Source organism: Danio rerio, chromosome 12 (assembly GCF_049306965.1).
Source record: "Danio rerio strain Tuebingen ecotype United States chromosome 12, GRCz12tu, whole genome shotgun sequence".
Classification (NCBI taxonomy): domain Eukaryota; kingdom Metazoa; phylum Chordata; class Actinopteri; order Cypriniformes; family Danionidae; genus Danio; species Danio rerio.
The window spans coordinates 18,728,274-18,748,007 of record NC_133187.1 but is presented as its reverse complement, the minus strand read 5'-3'; the positions used below and the strand labels follow the sequence as shown (position 1 = coordinate 18,748,007).

Genomic DNA, 19,734 nt, shown 5'->3' with positions numbered 1-19,734 from the left:
GAAACACAGCCAGTGACCGGCAGCACCGCAGCTCCAGCAGCAGCAGCTTTCATCTGACTCGCAGAGCTCCTGGCGAACCGTCTGACATCGCAGGGTTATTCGCTCTGAAAGACAGCAATCAGCCATTTTAGCCCCGCGCGTATACCCATGCCAAAAGAACAAAGCTTCCATGAGGCACAAAGGCAAAAGACCGAGAGTTTCAGACAATAATAAAAACCTGCTCTTTTATTTACGCGAGTTGCCTGTTTCCGCGCTGAATTCTAGTAAGTGCCACATGCGACGATTGTAGGAATGTGGAGCATGGGATCACAACAGCCATTCACCTACAGGTGAGGATCTTTATTACATTTATTAAACATTACACTTTTTTTTGTGCTACTTCTAAATTAGGCCCATGCGTTATTGTTATTTATTATTATTTATTATTGTTGTGAGTTGGGAAATATAGCACTAACCTAATTAATTTCACTGACATATTTGATTTGAATAATTTTAGTGATCAAATCTGTAGTCTAGAATGTATACTTGCCATCTCAATATTTATTGTGTCTTGGAGAATCTCCATGTCAAAGCACATTAAAAACTGATCAATTTATATCAGAATTTAGTTTAGTGACAGAGAAGAGCAGAAGTTACTTTATTATTGTTGGGAAATATTGCACTAACCTGATTAATTTCTCTGATATATTTGATCTGAATGATTTCAGTGATCAAATCTGTAGTCTAGAATGTATACTTGCCATCTTAATATTTATTGTGTCTTAGAGAATCTCCATGTCAGAGCACATTAAAAACTGATCAATTTATATAATAATTTAGTTCAGTGATAGAGAAGAGCAGAAGTTACTTTATTATTGTTGGGAAATATAGCACTAACCTGATTAATTTTACTGATATTTTGATCTGAATGACTTTAGTGATTTTATCTGTAGACTAGAATGTATACTTGTCATCTTAATATTGATTGTGTCTTGGAGAATCTCCATGTCAGAGCACATTAAAAACTGATCAATTTATATCAGAATTTAGTTAAGTGACAGAAGAGCAGAATTTACTTTATTATTGTTGCGAGTTAGGAAATATAGCACTAAAATGATTAATTTCACTGATATATTTGATCTGAATGATTTAAGTGATCTTATCTGTAATCTAGAATGTTGACTTGCCATCTTAATATTTATTGTGTCTTGGAGGAGCTCCATGTCAGAGCACATTTAAAACTGATCAATTGATATGATAATTTAGTTCAGTGACAGAAAAAGCAGAAGTTACTTTATTATTGTTGTGAATTAGGAAATATAGCACTAACCTGAATAATTTCACTGATATATTTGATCTGAATGATTTTAGTGATTAAATCTGTAGTCTAGAATGTCTAGAATAGTAACAGAGAAGAGCAGAAGTTACTTACGGAGGCAAATTATGAATCAGAAGGGAATGATTCACTAGAAAAAAAAGAACTAAAGTAGAAAAAGTTCTACTCACTGTTAAATGACGTGTTACTTTTTAATTACAAAAATATTACTTATTCATTGGGGTCAGGAAGGAGGAGTATTATAGCAATCACTTGCTGAATAAACTTTGTATATGCACAGCTGGGAAAATATTCATCAGGGTAAAAGTCTAATCTTAAATATTGTGATAGGAGAGATACAATCACAGATCTTGTATTTTTATCGAACACAGGCATGTATGCTGATGTGGACTGTGGTTTCATTTATTTGGCTTTTAAAATTGTTGAAGAACTACTCATTCCTCATTGAGCATTCTTGTGTTTTTACTTGTCCTTCAACGGAACACTGAAAATGTATTTTGGAGCTCGATAATGTCAATGTTTAGAACATAGTTTGTTTTCGTAGATAAAATATTAATATTTTCTAACCATTTATGATGCTTTTAAATCTCTTTAGCCTTAAAGACATCCATTATGTGCTACTGAGTCATTTGTTAGTTCAAATGCAAAAGCTGCTTTCTGTTAGAATATTTTTGACTCAAAAAAATTAATAACTCAGCCTTTAATGTTTGTTACATTATTTCAATTTAAAGGCAATGAATAGAAACCTATTTGTCACAATAAAAGTGAAAATACTGAACCTACACAAAGGTGCTTAAGAAAAATGTTCATTTTAGATGGAAAAAATTGGCACTTAGAGGCATCAACATTTGCTTTCTCTGGTGAGTAAATATGAAATTTTAAAAAGTTGTACTTTTTGTAAACTCGCAATTTAATCTAGAGGAGGGGTGCCCAAACTTTCTTCTCTGAAGGACCAAAATCCAAGCTTGATTGAGAGCTGTGGGATGAAGGTAAATGTAGCTAACTGTAATAATAATTATAATAATAATTCCTTACATTTATAAAGCGCTTTTCTGGGCACTCAAAGCGCTTTACACAATAGGGGGAATCTCCTCATCTACCATATCCACTATATAACATTACAGTTGCCATAGGTAATTTCCTAATTTAATTTATAATAATTACAAATAAAAACAAAAGATTACTTCAACCGTATATAAATATAAACTTATTTTTTGAAAATGTAAATTATTTTAACAAACATTTGTTAAAAATAATCATTTGCATGTTGATATTTTCAGCTTTGTCCCCAATTCGTTAAGTGTCACTATGTTCATTTTTTAAATCTGTTTCATGTACAACATTTAATTGTAACATTTAATTAAATTTTTGTTTGTTTTTTGTAGCTCAACAATAAAACAAACAGACAAAAGTTTACATTAAAATACACATGAGAATCTCCCCAGGAAGCAAAGAATTTTGGCCCAGATTTGGCATAAAGCTGGCACAGCAGGCTTTCATCCGGCACTGTCATACAGCATTAGGGCCAGACATGGCCCAAGTTTGGCAGATTTGTCGCCACACAAGATTTGGGCCAGATGTAAAATGTAGTATTTGGCCCAGATGTTAAAAAACTGATATATAGGCCATCTAAGTTTGGCCTGTCTTGACCTAAATTTAAAATGAGTTACATTAATTTTTAAATAAAGAGAATTTTTTTTACCAATCAGGTCTCTTTGAGAAAAGGCATGCTCCTAGTGTGCCTAAAGCACAATGCTTTGCGGCTTTATCAATTTCATTGCAATCGAGACACACCAACATATCTGGCCCAGCTCAGGCCCAGTTATGAGTTATTAACCTGTCTGTGACTTGACCCAGATATGGTCCATGTTTGGCTCTTGTCTGAAAGCTAGACTTGGTCCAGTCATGTACCGTAATTCATTGCGGCATGTGGGCCAAGCAAAACCTGATTGTGTGGGCCAGAAAAATTTCGCTATGTGGGTCTGTTAAAAGCATTCCCCAACCCTTCGCAATAGTTTTCCATCTGGTGGGCCAAATCAAAGTCTACAAAGGGTCAACTTTGGCCCGCGGGCTCTAGTTTGGGCATCTCTGATCTAGAGGCAATATTTTCTTAACCAGTCAAATGCAAATGTACATGATGCAATGACCTGCTTATCAGACATTGCTCGGTGTTAAATCTGCCACACCTCCTGTGCTTTTATTTTAGCGGTGCATCTAATTTAAGTTGCCATGGCAACATTATTCAGAATATTTTCTTCTGTGGTGATTATATGTATTATTTTAAATTGTGAAATAGTGGATCTGCTCTCAGCTATCATAGAATACATAAGGGAGTGAGAGAGAAGCTAATCAATATGTACCCAGCTTTGTGCTAAGTGAAAAAGCTCACCAAGGATTTTTTTTTCACAGCTGAAGATATCCATGAGTCACCATATTTTGCTGCATGGTAACAAGCTGTCATAGCAACTGTAGCACAGATTCTGGAAGGAATAACTGTGTTATTGGGACTGAGACGCTGAATTATATTCAATAATCCCCATGGAAATGCACAGGGCATGGTAACTGTGTTAATAGATTAGGGAGAACACGCTAAGAAATTCTGCAGCATGGAACTGTATCCAAAGCAAGTGTTGAGTAACTAAAAAGACGTCTTTAGAACTGCTGTGATGCCAGATATGATGTTTCTTGCTCCTCAGCTTGGAATCATCTTGGGAGATGACAGATGGATGCATAGGGAGGATCGAAGCCTGCAAGCCAAGCTCATAAACTCACCATGGACCAGGGCTTCAGTTTCAGCACGCTGGTAAGTGGCATTGTGGGTGGAGGAGGGTGGTGATGGTGGTGGGGGGACAGCTGATATTACTTGGAGGTGGGTCGCAGGGACAGAATGGCTTCCTCTGACTCACTCCCATTAGTATTCCCATTGCAGCAGCTCCGTCATTTAGATTCCTCTATCCTGGAGTGGGCGAGAGGGAAGCAACGGATGTAGCCCCCTTCACACTTCACTTCCCCTTTTGGTGAATGCACCAATAAAGTAGTCTTTTTATTCTGGCCAGTTTTCTACTGCAAAAATTGCATCTATTACTATTGTTTCGTGTCCAAATATGTAAAAGTTTTAAATCAAGATGCATTTTAGACTAGTAAAAAAAAAAATAATAATAATATATATATATATATATATATATATATATATATATATATATATATATATATATATATATATATATATATATATATATATATATTTTATTTTTATTTTTATTTTTTTAAGTCTAATTTAAACAAGCTTTTTCTTCAAAACAAGCTCAATAATGTGCCAGTGGGGATTATTTAGCTTGTCTTACAGTGAAATTTGCAAAATGTAAAATTTTTTGTTTTTGTTTTACTTGTCTGGAAAATGCTTCTTGATTTAATAAGTTCTGGAACAAGACAAAAACTCTAACTAAGAAAAACATATTTTTTTTCTTTCCAGTGAGTGACTTTTAATTTGGCTCTCCACCAGCATTCACAAATGTTTAACTGCATATTTTTTAAATCAAGCAAGCTGTCGCCAGACCCTTATTGGTGTCCATCAGTGTCTTGCTGCATGTTGATAAGATGCCCGCTCTTTTCTGACCCTAATACAGAGGCTCTGTTTAGTCATTAGTATGAGAGCTGGAAGCAAGCTCAGCGTGGGTGTTCCGGTTCGCTCAAGCTGGGTGATGAACAGAGCTTATGTTGTGTGCATCAGAGGCTTGTGATGTCTTTTGGACCAAATGTTCTGTGCTGCTGGCGTACGGGCCAGGGACTGATCCTAGTTCAGGCATCTTTCTTTGATGGCGCTATAATGTAGCTCGGCAGGTTGAGTCATCTTAGAGTCAGAAATCTAAAAGTCAGGTCATCATGATTTATTTAGCAGATTATACAAGACAGATTCAAAGCAGATAGTATTTCACACTGGTAGGCAGAAAAATTATAGAATCAACCACTGATTATGAAGTCAGTTCGGTTTGTTTTTTTTAAGTACATTTTTAAAAAATACCTTCTGTATTCTATTTTAATGCATAAAACATTTAAACAAACTTTTATGTTGTTAGGTTGCTGTGAAGACACGCTAATTTCTGTGTACATGATATGACAATGAGGCATTATAGAGTAAATTACAATTCCATTCCAATTGCTTTTATAAATGTTGCAAAGTTCAGACAAAAACAATCGTGTCATTCAGCTCAATCAGTATTGAATGTGACCAGCATTATAAGCAGTTCTTCTGAACACAATAGTGTCATTATTTAGCTTGAATCAGTTCAATAACAGTGTTAAAATTGCATTATTTGTACATTTTTTTAATAATCTCGATTCAGCAATAAAACAGCTCTGCACTAGGCATGGGCCGGTATAAGATCCTGACGGTATGATAACCTTGGATAAAATATCACGGTAACACTTTACAATAAGGTTCATTAGTTATTGCATTTACTAACATGAACTAATCATGAACAACACATGTGCAGCATTTATTAATCATAATTAAACATTTACTAATGCATTATTAACATCCAAGTCCATGCTTGTTAACATTAGTTAATGCACCATGAGTTAACATGAACTAACAATGAACTACTGTATTTTCATTAACTAACGTTAACTAACATGAACAAATACAGTAGTAAATTTATTGTTCATTCTTTGTTCATGTTAGTAAATGCATTAATTAACATTAACTAATAAACCTTATTGTAAAGTGTGACTAATATCACAGTATCAGGGTTCTGTAATTACTGCTTTAAAATGTGTTTTAAAATGTCTGAGTAAAAAAACAGCAACATTTTCCCCATTGAACACAATATTTTTTATTAAGTAACATGTAAAATATTTTGGAACCGTAACTTTTGATGTGGACTGTCCTTTAAAGCTGGAGTTACTGTTGCCCTAATGAACTAAAAAAAATTGCTGTTAAAAAAAAAAAAAAAAAAAAACACATTAAAAAAACATTTCAAAACCGTAGGAATGGTTTAACAGAATTTTTTTTTTTCGGTTTTAAATCTTTGACTTTTCCAAACCCCGGTATACCTTGAAAGCGGTTATCGTCCCATGCCTACACTGCACAAGTTCAAATTTCTAATTTTCTTTTATGCAGTAGTGTCAAGCCAAGAATATTGTTGAATATTATTATTTCTAAATCCCAACCACTTTAGCAAAAAGGCAAACCTGGAAAGAGTCCCAAACTTTATCACATGACAGAAATTAAGTAAAAACGTAGACTGTAACAGAAATGGATGCAGTAGCCGTAATGTCACCCATAGGTTTCTGAACATCCCAAAAGAAGCTGTTTGGCTGTTTACTATATCAATAAAGTGTTTAGACCTTTAAAAACACTGTTGTAATACATTGAGCTACTTAACGTTGTACTTATGACGTTTTTCTACAGCAGGAAAACCCAAATTACTTCCAAACACGTCAAATGTAGGCTGTGTTAGTAAATGCAAAGCTATTTATGAAATCCAGCATAACACTGTATGACAACGTTTCAGATGACTGTTCGAGAGCCTACATCTAATTAATCTGTCTATTGAACCAAATCAATCTGGGTGGATAGAAATTTGCTCTATTATGGAGCCAGGACTAGCGATGAATTGTAGTTTTAGTTACTTCCGTATTTACTTCACGAGGGAGAGCGGGAGGTTGCCGCTTGGTAAAAATAAGTTAAGTTTAATTATAAACTAATTTCGAGAGGGGGCGATGCAGTGGTGCAGCAGGTAGGTCTTCCGCCTCATAGCAAGAAGGTCGCTGTTTCGAGCCTTGGCTGTGTCAGTTGCCGTTTCTGTGTGGAGTTTGCATGTTCTCCCTGCGTTCGTGTGGGTTTCCTCCGGGTGCTCCGGTTTCCCCCACAGTCCAAAGACATGTAGTACAGGTGAATTGGGTAGGCTAAATTGTCCATAGTCCAAGAGTGTGAATAGGTGTGTATAGATGTTTCCCAGAGATGGGTTGCTGCTGGAAGGGCATCCGCATCGTAAAACATGTGTTGGATAAGTTGGTTCATTTTGCTGTGGTTACCCCAGATTAATAAAGGGACTAAGCCGAAAAAAAAATGAATGAATTAATTAATAATTTAGAGAGGATCGCATGCATATGGTTGCTTGCGGCTGGTCCCGCATTATTCAATTTATGATTCAACAATCAGACGATTCCTAAATCATTATAAATACCCTAAGTTCCATGTAACAACCATCATTTTGAAGAGGCAGTTCTCGAGATCTACCTGAGCTCAAACTCTCCCCACGCTTTGCAAACAGGAGGGAGCCTCGGGCTCGAGTATCTTATGAGCTTAGGGTTCTCTCCTGGGACAGCATGCCAAACAAGCTTCATAATCAATCATCAGCTAAGTGTGAACTTTTGAAAATGTGTTCATTTGAAGCCAGTTTTCCGTTGACCAGATTAACAAACACACGGTTGTGTTTGAATTAAAAAATGTTTGGGTTCAAAAAGTGTTTGGATTCAAAAATCATATTATATAAATAAATATCAATTATGGACTGATATTATTTAAACAGATAAAAAAAAGCTGGGAAAAATCACCACACAAAAAATGCTAAAAAAGAAATAGGGGACTATTTCTTCCACTTTGCCTTCACCAGCAATAGTACTTTACAATGGATGAACTAATTGGTAGTGAATGAGTGCTTGTGTGAATGTGTGAGTGTATGGGTGTTTCCCAGTACTGGTATATATATGGAAGGGCATCCGCCGTGTAAAAGATATGCTAGAATAGTTGACAGTTCATTCTGCTGTGGTGAGTCCTGATTAGTAATTCGAAGGAAAATGAATGAATGAATGAATGAATAAATAATTAAATAAGCCACTGCTTTATTCTCACGGCTGTTGTCTGTTTGCAGAAGAAGTTAGCAGCTGAGCCGGATCACACTGATGTCACTCTGCCTGCTGTGGAACGTGTGCGGGCCCTCAGCAAAATGGGCTATAACATAGAAATAAACGAAGACATCGCCCCGAGACGCTACTTTCGCTCTGGTGTGGAGATGGAGCGTATGGCAGCTGTTTATCTAGAGGAGGGCAGCCTGGAGAATGCCTTTGTCCTCTACAACAAGTTCATCACGTATGTTTTGTTTTGTTTGTAGCTTTTCAGCTGTGTCTTAAATGTTATTTTTCCTCAAATATTTAATCAAATTAATGACTATCAACCTTTAACTCCTGTTTTCAACATTTGACATTTTTACTTTGTACAGTTTATTTGTTGAGAAACTCCCCAGCCACAGGGACTATCAGCAGTGCAACATCCCTGAGAAGCAGGTGATAATGAAGGTAAGCCCCTGGCGTGTTGCTCTCGGTAACTGATGGAGCCCTGTGGCGCTCAGCCCACTGTAAATCTGATTAGCATTACGCTCAATTACTTTGGCTGGAAGACTTGTCATGCTCTCAGCTGCTCACATGGTGGGTTTGCCTTGTGTGGGCACATGTTTTGCTTTCGCTTCTATCAGCTGAACTTCATGCTGATCATGCTGGGAAACACCACTTCATTATTACTTTTGTGCATTCAGTGATTTCCTGAAGCTTTAGCAAAGGGCGGCTCTTTGATGATTTTCATAAGATCTATGCGCTGTCTTAAATAAATATATGTAATTTATATGTGATAAATATATGTGAAGTTTGCATCAATTACATGGCTCTCTGGCATAGTTGATTCAAGTCAGTCATGGCATTCCAAGATATATTATTCCCAGACAATATATTTATATTATATTTATACAACAGTTCTGTTTGGTTCTTCAACTTGATTGGCTGCTAGCCGTATGATATTCTGCAAATAACAGCACTAGTACAGCCTCTTCCCCCTTCACTCTTGTGTATTACTCAGTTGTACTACAGTTTGACAAATACTGCTGCCGATGGACAACTTAATGTACTTTTAAGGGTTTTAAGTTAACATTGTAGTTGTTTAGATGGCAACTATGCAGTTTATTTATAAGTATAGTGCCTATTTTAAATATTTATAATTTCTCAGAGACAAGATGGCGACAGAATAAATATTAAGCCCTTATAGAAGGAAAAACCCAGCATAGTTGTAAACTACAGCTGATCAAATAAAAAACTGTTAAGTGGCTTTTTAACACTTAAGTTTAAGACTTTAGCATGCTTCGAGTTGTAGTGACACACAAGATTGGCTTTTTCATCACTTTAAGCGCATCAGACTAGGCACAACGGCTTGCCTTTGACTTCAGTGAAAAAAATTACAGTTTGTCCTCTTTTCTTGCGCAACATTTTGCATTTTCTTTTCTTGCCCGTCACCATGGTTATCAGTGATGAGAACCTCAAAGGCGATACATTATGTGTATATTGTGCGTTCACTCCGACTGTTACTCTGGCGTAGGGATGTACGTACGTATTTTATATTATTATATAGCATCTATAATATTGCATTTCTATTTCTATTTTATTTATTTATTTAAAAAATATTTATTTATTTACTTTCATTTTTGTCACAGACATTTAATTGAAGTTAGAACGATTCTTAGGGGCCATACATTTTTTTTGGCCCCCAGAGACATTATCAAGCAGCTGCAATTAACCCACCACATCCCCACCCCACCTATTTTTCCTTATGAAGAACACAACAGTAATCTGGTAGTGTTTGCATTGCTTTGACTATTTTGTGGATAATTATTGTGATCTCCCAATTGCAACAGAAATTTACTGGGAAATATCTGCAGATTCAGGCTTATAATTTTAAAATGTGAGCAAAATCAGCTGTTTAGTCATCACTTAAGACATTACGCTAGCGAATCATTAAAATACAAGCTCTAAAGTAACTTTGGTGAAGTAGAATTGGTTTCTGCTGTTCTCACGTCAGCTGCAGATGATTTTCTTTCTTGATTTTCTTTTCTTTTTTTGCACACAATTATGCCATCAACTGTTGTATAAGCGCAGTGCGATTATGGCTGTAAATTGTCACTGATGAGACACTAAGGCATTCAGCCTGCGGCCTTGTGCCGAGTACATTATCCCTTACTTGATGTTTTCACTTGATATGTTTTTATTGAGGCAGAATTTGTAGAGCATTATGAGTTATCAGCTTTGATTTGAGCAATTTTGGAATGATCAAGTGCTAAATATTTGCTGAATGTTTTTTCATTCGCTAGTACTAGCATATAAATAGCTTCTGTTTTATCATATAAGCTGCAAATTCTAAACCAATGATTTAAACTGATGTTTTCTCGTGGTCCTTGAAGGCAAAAAAGATGAGTAATTGGTTTAAGTGTCTCTCTTCCCAGCTTTAAAAAAATCATTATGTCCCTGAAAGCATTAGCTAGCACATATTGATTTGGTATTCGCTGTCTGTAACCCGACACCTAATGTTTTCCCCATTATCTGTTCTTCTGTGTTCAGAAATTACAGGAAGTGGCTTTTCCACGCAAGGACCAATTAAAGAGACTTCTCCACGAGAAATACAGCAAAGAACACAGCGAATATCTGAAGAGTCAGGTACATTTGACACACTTTATTCACAGCTGAATTAATGCCTGTTAGTTTAAGATCAGATTCATTATTGTGAATATAAACTATGTGTCATGCAGACTCAAGCCATGGCCGTTGACATGTGTGGTGCACAACTGCAGAAGATGTCTATGCTGGAGGAAGAGCGGCAGCGTGTGGCACAGCTCAGGAAGATGCAGATCGAGTCTGAGCAGTTCCGTTACTTTGAGGACCAACTGCGTAGACAGGAGCTGGCCAGTCGGAGGGATGATGCTGGCCCCAAAGTGCCTGAACAAACTGACGGGTCCTGTTTATCCCAGACCCCCAGAAACCATGTGCGCCTTGACCCCAATCGTAACAAACCAGCAGCCCCTATTCCCAAACCGGCAGCCACCTTAGCAGCTGTACAGAGTAAGTGTGTTGATCATATTTGCTTGAAGTTATGATTTAATATTTCGCCCTATAATTAGTCAGTTGTGTGTTTTCTTTTCTATTACTGATGGTTAGTTACACATACATTTAAATTCAGGTATTAATTACCAACAATTACATCATTCCAATACCGTAGACCTTTGTTTGTCTTCAGAACTCAAAGTAAGATATTTTAGATGAAATCAGAGAGCTCTCTTATCCTCCATATACAGTAATGGTACCAAGTCGTTCAAAGTCTAGAAAAGGAACCAAAGATACTAGCCCCTTTTACACTTACAGACCTTAAAAATTATCTGCAATTTTCTGGAAAGGGATCATGTGTGAACAGACCCTTTTTAAAAATACCAGTAAATTCGGCAACTCTTCGGAAGAAGTAATTGTGACATTACCAGTAATTTGCTAGATTGCTGTTCTATGCGAACGCAGAAGTAAAATTGCCATGTTGTGCAGAGAAATACACCCCTCAGACTCAGACACAAGGTGTACAAATAAATGTAAAATAATAATACTGACTGTAGTGTAGCCTAAAATTAGTCTTTTTGGTGGGTTTTAAACAGACATTTAGGCTACATGGAACACAAAATTGTTGTTGCGGTTTTAAACAAAACCACACATTAAACAATTTGTCTAATCTTATCACTATTGTATTTAAAGTTAATCTATTTACTTATTTATTAATATATCTTCCGTAAGGGAAGGGTTTCAGTCATGAAACTCACCTCAGTCACTCTCATTAATAGCATAATTATTATTATTATTATTTTTTTGAATCAATTTTATTTAATAGGTGCACATTTCAGCAGAAGAGGTGCATTTTACAGCACGGGTGCTCCTCCTGGCATAACACCAAAGAGATTGCGTTCATGTTTAGAATGCGCTGACATGAGACGTCTACTTCAGCCAATCAGAGCATTCAGACGCATTCACATCTGCACTGTTTATGAAAATAAAAGCCTTTGAATATTTTTCTTGACAGATTTGGCCCCTAGATGTTAGTCTGATACCATATATAAGGATACTATGTTCCTTCTTAACCCTTTAAGGTGCTCTTTAAAAAAATTATTTCTTGTACACATCTTGTGTTGAATAATATACTGACAAAACTCTGATAAATAGTTATAAGCAATTCAAATAATAATGATGCCAACTGTGGAAAAAAATATTGATAAAATGCTTTTGACAAGCCGCTCATTGTTTACCTTCAAACTCTGCTTCAATTGCTTGATAAAAGCGCCAGCACACATCTCGACATGTGAAAGTGTTCCTCCATTTGTTTTCATCAAAGTTGTTCACAATACTTATTCATCTATAGAATTTGTAATGTAGTCAAATGTGTAAACATTTAGCTGCGGTTCACGCTTCTGCTTTTGAATATCTCTTGGACAATGCAGGTGCACGAATGCTAAAGCTTTAAATAAAAGGGAAATCATCAACAAAAGCCAGACTCCTGTTTACACATAAAAGCCCAGCCGTTTAGAAGTCATTTCTGGTTAATGATGTGAGAATTTACCAGTATTTTGGAATGGATGTGTGAATGCTCTTTTCCGGAAAAAAATCTGTAATCTCCTTGCCTGTGTGAACAGCGCTTTTTTAAATTTACTGGTAAAGTTGTTCCAGAGACTTTTCAGATGTTTACTGATATCACTGTGTTAAAGGGGCTAATGTCAAAACATTCCATGTGATTTCAATGGTTCAAATACAAAGCTCCAAAAAAAAAAAGAAATTAAATGACTTTGTTGGCCAAACATACAAGGTATTTGCCTGTTAAAGTTAGCAGCACAACATGCAAGTGCCTTATTGTACGTTGTAAACGTGCACCCTGATCTGATGCAAAAGCAAAGCAAAGTTGTTGTTTTTTGTTTGTTTTTTGGGTGCACAAAAGGTGCTTATGGGGCTGTGTATGCTTATGGGTTTAACCATTGAAGTCACATGGAACATTTGATGATGGTTTTGTTTCTGGACTTTGGACAACTGTTGCTGCTTATGAAGGGTCAGAGAGCTTTCAGATGTCATCTAAAATATATTAATTTGAGTTACGAAGATGAGTGCGAACGAAGGCCCCAGGGCATAACAATATGAGGGTGAGAATTTTCAGATTTGTTTTGTGTGTGTGTGTACGCTACATCTTTATATATATATATATATATATATATATATATATATATATATATATATATATTTAAAGATGTAGCGTAGCGTAAGATGTATATATATATATATATATATATATATATATATATATATATATATATATATATATATATATATATATATATATATAAAAAACATTACAAAAACATTGAGAAAACCTAGAAGTTTTGATTTTTAGGGGTTTGGTAATTGTAGTGTGTAATATAATTGGTGAGAGACAAACACCTCTCTCTGATTTATCTATAGCAGACACAAAAAGAAAAACCTCCACTATTGTATAAGACAATTCCCTTGCACACATTTGTTTACAAAAGAGGACACATGATGACAAAATGATTCTTCTGTTTATACTGGACACAACCATTATAAAATTGGTACTCAATTAGAAATATTGTCTTTTTGTTCATTCCTACTGTTTGATATATTTAATTATGTCACATGAAGCTGAGACTCCAGATTTTTGTGAGCATACACATTAATGATCTTTATTAATGTTTTAATAGATAAAATTAGCCACCTATATACTAGGTTACTTGAGAATGAATACACTTTCACATTTTTGAGAGGTATCTCTTTAAACTTTTTATTTGACTGCTGATCTTATGTTATTATAAAATCGAGTAATTCATTTGTTTACTTATAATAATAATAATAATGATAATAACAATAATAACAGTAATAAGAATAATTCCTTACATGTATATAGCGCTTTTCTAGACACTCAAAGCGCTTTACACATTGGGGGAAATCTCCTCATCCAACACTAGTGTGCAGCATCCACCTGGATGACGTGACGGCAGCCATATTGCGCCAGACCACACACCGGCTGATTGTTGGAGAGGAGACAGAGTGATGAAGCCAATTATGTTATGATACTAGCAGTCCAAAAGTTTAATATTTTAGTTTTTAATATCAAATTTTATCTTTATTTGATTAAAAAATACAGTAATATTGGGAAATATTATTACAAGCAAGTCTTTACTCCAGTCATACTGATTTTGTGCTTAAATTATTTATATTATTTGTTTTTTTTGTTGAAAACCCTGTTTGCTTGTTTTTCAGGGAACACAGGTTATCAGAGAGCCAAAAAGTTCCCAGTGAAAGCCATAGATTTTCCAATTTACATATTAGCAATAAAGTAGGGCTGCACAATATATCGTTTGGCATTGATATCGCAATCTGTATATTTGCAATAGTCACATCACAAGATCTGCAGTGTTGAGTCTGAATTATAGATGACCAGGAGCTACAGAACTCATGTGATTTGTAGAGTTGGTGCTAAGTTTAACCATAATAAAGTGAAGTTTTTTTTATTTGCAAATGTTATTAAGGTCACTGCATTTCATCATGGTTTAAAACATTTGGGCACAAAAAAATCTGATGCTGGAGGTGAAATAAAGATTATAGTTATATTTAAATTGTAATTATTTATTTTGGGGGGAAAAAATTCTTACTTGGAATTTTTGTCTTGTTTATAGTCCAAATATCTAAATTTTAAAGCAAAACTTGATTATTTGACTTATTCAATTGGCAGATAATTGAGCTTGTTTTAAAGGAAAAACTCCTAATTTTGACTTATTTATTCTGAAGGTGAAAACAAAACAATATTTTTACTTGATCTAAGAATTTCGACTACAAACAAGATGAAGCAAAGTAAGAAAGTTATTTATTTATTTATTCATTTATTTTTTTCGCATTTGTTGATGATTCATTTTTGTACCTGAATACTGTTAGACTCCAAAGAAAACTGTCAAACAAACAGAGCTATTCAAAACATCTTGAGAGACTGTATTCAAATTGCGATGTTTGATTTATTTTTGCAAAAAAATATTGCAATATAGGATTTTTCCAATATCTTGCAGCCAGTGTTAAAACCCCAACAGTTTTTGTCTTGGCACAGAGCATGTTACTCTTGCAAAATGTATTCATTTATTTATTGATTTTTAGAAAACTTGGTGGAAATTTTTTATTTTTTTGCAGGCTTTCTGTTTTTGAGTTGATTATTTATAATCTTTTTCTTTTTTCAGAATTTGAATTTGAACATTTTTACAGACTTTTTTGTAGTTCTTTTATACTTTTTTATCAATTGAATGTGACTTTGCTTAACTATTAATTTCTTAAACAAATAGCAACAGTTGATTTATTGGAATCTAATAAATAAACTGTTGCTATTTTTTAAAGAATTAGGAATTAGATAAATCACTATTACGAGATGAACAATATATATTTCAACATTCATTAATGCAAAATAAACTCCATTAGGATTCTAATAACTCTGTAAAGTTGTATTTTGCTGTTCTAGATTATGCAGTACTTGTGTTACACTATTAGCAGTACTACAATATGTTTCTGTGTGTTTTAGATCAGCGCGTGGAAGGCCTGAGGCGGGTTTTAATCCCACGAGACCTGACTTACAGGTTCCTTCTGCTGGCAGACAGTAACACAGCGAGAGGAATTGAAACGTGTGGAGTTCTCTGTGGAAAACTGGTAAGTCCTCAGACCGAGCAAACCATTTCTCTGTGGGTGTGAGTGAGATCCCTTTTATCGAGTGATAACCAAAGCTGAATTTCCTGATTTATGCTGATACTTCCCTGGAAGTGAGTGTAAATGTGGTTTAGGGAGTGCTGAAGGTCAGTTGTAAACATCATTTAACCTTTTTGTGTGCAGCAATTCTCATTCACTGTGAAAGTAGTGTTACACAATCAGTGTAAACACTAGATGTAAATGTGACTTCCTCATTCTTTCACCACACATGAAATAGTGATACTATTCATAGGAAAATGACACTGCAATACTGTAGTATTACAGCAGTTTTTTCAACAAACACCATTTTTTAATTGTTTTGATCTGTAGTGATTAGTTTTGATGAGTGATTTGATTTTTCTTAGATTTGTCATAAATAAGTGGAGGTTTTCTTTATTTTTAGTCTCATCTTTTTAACATGGCCACAAGGGATTCCGAGTCTTAAAAGGTCTTAAATTCCAAAATCTAAAGTTTAGGCATTAAAAAGTCTTAAATTTACTGAAATATTGAGTAGAATATTGAGTTTTTAAACAAGTTCTAATTTTACTTTGTTTATGTATTGTTACCCAATCTGACCAAAACCCATACCATCACCAACAATCCATCACAAAAAACTTTCAACTTTTTATTAAAAAATATATATATATATTTTTTAAACTATTTATAATAATAGTTTACTAATTTTCCTTACAATAACATTTGTTTGAAAGTGCTCTATGTATTTACTGCTGAGAACACCAACCTGGACAGATTATTGTTCATAGATTTAGTTTATTATATATATTTTTTTATTTATAAAAAAACATTTATTCATTTGTTTTTTTATTTTAAAGAAAGTTTATGTTGGAAAATATTTAAAATATTTTGCTAAGAATTATCTAAAATATTTAAATTTATTATTGTATTATAAAATGCATTAAATTATAAAAATGCATTAAATTATATATATATATATATATATATATATATATATATATATATATATATATATATATATATATATATATATATATATATATATATATATCCTTTATGTGTCTTATCATTCATTCATAATGGTCCTAAAAATGTCTTAAAGTCTTAAATTTTACTTTGTGAAACCTGCAGTCACCCTGGGTCACTTGCTTCAACTTTGTTAATTTCACAGTTGTTTATGAGAACCTGTTTTATTGAACTGAACACCGGGGCTGCTTCCAGAAGCTTAGAACAGCTGATATTTTGCCTCACTGTGCTATCAGGCAGTTTATAAAACTGGATTTGGACAGTCTTCTGAGGCAGCATAATGGTTTAATGACAAAAACAGAATAGAGAGACCTTTGGTGGTCAAATCACAATTCTATTTGTGCCATTATTTTTTGGTATTTATATTCAGGAAATCACTGACAGCTTATATTATATTATGTTATCATACCGATATAATATGGCAAAAAGCTCATAACTGTACTGTGTATTTACACTGTGTACGTATTCATCTACGTAAACACACAAAACACAATATTAACATTTTAGCAGACATGGTAAAAAGCTCATTCCCAGCCACTAGACTTTCTGACAGGCTATTTGATTGTCTGGGACTTGAATGGGACTGCTATAGCTACAGGAGTTATTATTAGGGATAATATATAGTGAAATTTTGCGTGTTTTATTTTAGCGTTTTTTGTTTTTTTTGTTTGTTTTTTCTAAACATGACAGTAAAACATGAACGCGGTTATGAATGTATTAAAAGATATGCTTGTTTGTTATAAAAATTCGTAATAATGATAAAATAATAATAATTTGTCCATCTCATATTCCGTGTGCTGCCATTGTAGATGGTGTACTCTGGGAAATTTTCTTACCCCATGCTTTCGAGTGTGGTCCTAAAAAATCTCAAGTTTCAAGAGCTATCTAGCACTTCCCCTTAGCCCTATGCCTTCAAGCTGAAGAGAATTAGGACACCCCTACCCCTTCATATGAATGTGCAAATTGAGGAGTAGGGGTATGGGGAAGTGCTAAGGGGTCGAATTGGGATTGGGCCTTAAAGTCTGCATGAATCTGAAGCTGAAACCCTTTTTATTTATTTTTTTTGTATTGTGACACAGTTTTTAAAGCAACGTAATGTTTAATGAGAAAACAGTGGTCATGGTTTGTTGTTTTTCAACTGCGAGCTGATTGGATGTAGTAAAGTATGCATTTCATTCAGAAAGATCGGGAAAGGGTTTTCGGGAGATTAATTACTTTTACTTCCTTCTCACTATTTCTGTTTGATATCATAGCGCTTTCAAAACTGACAGTTAGAGGTGCGTAGTAAAGTATGTTAACTATGCCCAATATCTCAGAAAGATTTTAACTTGAAACTGACAGGAAGTGCATTTTCAGATTTTAATTTTAGATTACAAGGGCAGTTTTTTTTTTTACTTTTTTTTGACATGCACAGGTGAATTGTTCATAACAAATATAGCAATATGAGATAACAAAATCAATATGTTAGTTTTGATTTCATGTGTACTTTTAGCAAAAATGTAATACTTCAATTCAGGGCTGTGCAGTATATCAAAATAATTACAACATTGCCAATGTACAAAAATTGCAATATCCGCTTGTTAAGTGTGACAACACATAAAGCAGCTTCCAGGTCCAAGCACTCTATCAAACTGCATGGGAAGACTCAACAAATGGCAATAATAAACATTTACAAAGCTATGTAATACTTACGGAAATCAAGATCGCAATATAAATCCATGCACAATATTCGATCGCCTGTATGTAATTAAATTTTTATAAATAGTTAAAATTGGTGTCTGTGATGCAACAAGTCCAGAGACTGATGTTTACACCATAATTTCATATAAATTTCCCTGTAATGTGAGATATGACTAAAAAGTCATAATCTATATTTTATATATTTATATATTTTATAATCTATATCTATATTAAAGTCATAAATGAATATTTTCGTAAATAAGATATTTTTGGAAATGGTTCAAACACCCCCCACCCCTCCACACCTTGTTTATTGCTCACATCGTAATGACAAATAAATAATACACATTTATTCACTAATAAAAACAGATGCAATATATAGATATACAGGTTTCTTTAAACCTATTTAACCTAAAATCTTTTGTGAAGGTCTATTGTTCTCTTTCATACATTATTCTTTCTTAAAATAAGCCAGATTAAAAAAAAAAAAAAAAATATTGTAAAATGTTTAGTTACAGGTACATGTAAATATTTCAATTTTTCCCAAATTTGATTAAATCTACATAAATTATAATGAATTAAGTGACCTGATTTTGAAATGTTTTTACAGTAGTCACTAAAACAGTAGGTTACTGTAGTAAATCTGTTCTTCTATGTTTACACAGTACGTATGAAGACGAGTGGAGAATATAGTATACATATAAAATGAACTAACTAGCACACAACTGTGTTAACATCGTAAAAATAATCATTCTGTGACCAAATCTAATATGAATACATGTTTGTAAATTAGCAACTAGCCCTGATATTTTACTCAGTTGACAAGAATCACTTTGTGTCAAATTCAAATTCAGCTAAGCCTGGGTTTTTGACCAGCAGATGTGCAATTTGTCTGTAACTAAAAAGGCAGCAACACATTATGTTTTCATCAGCAGCTTACAGGTTAGTTGTAGCTCTACGGGTGGTCATTTTTTGTCCAGTATATTTGGCCCAAATTGAATTTTATAAAATATGTTATGCGACTGTATGCACAGCCTACAACTTGTAGTGTTGCTTACTTTTCCTAGGAATAATATGAAACATGTTTATTTTAACATTATTTAATATATAGTTTTGCAGGTGTTTTTATTGCACATTGCAGTTTTATTTATTATATCATCGAC

At 34.1% G+C, this 19,734-nt stretch overlaps 1 protein-coding gene across 7 annotated transcripts in view; it reads left to right on the top strand.

The window, feature by feature from the left end:
* Positions 1-19,734, top strand: part of stambpl1 (STAM binding protein-like 1) — a 37,248-nt gene that overhangs the window by 3,233 nt on the left and 14,281 nt on the right. For 2 of the 7 annotated variants that reach the window (XM_009306678.4, XM_073918345.1), the window contains exons 1-7: positions 8-329; positions 4,012-4,118; positions 8,194-8,408; positions 8,539-8,614; positions 10,697-10,792; positions 10,885-11,194; positions 15,729-15,853. In XM_009306678.4, coding sequence (XP_009304953.1) covers positions 4,089-4,118; positions 8,194-8,408; positions 8,539-8,614; positions 10,697-10,792; positions 10,885-11,194; positions 15,729-15,853 — 852 coding nt within the window. In that variant the 5' untranslated portion in view covers positions 8-329; positions 4,012-4,088. Of the gene's footprint in view, positions 1-7; positions 330-4,011; positions 4,119-8,190; positions 8,409-8,538; positions 8,615-10,696; positions 10,793-10,884; positions 11,195-15,728; positions 15,854-19,734 lie in introns of those variants that run through there. The other 5 variants (XM_009306677.4, XM_694037.7, XM_073918343.1 and 2 more) reach the window with 3 other exon arrangements.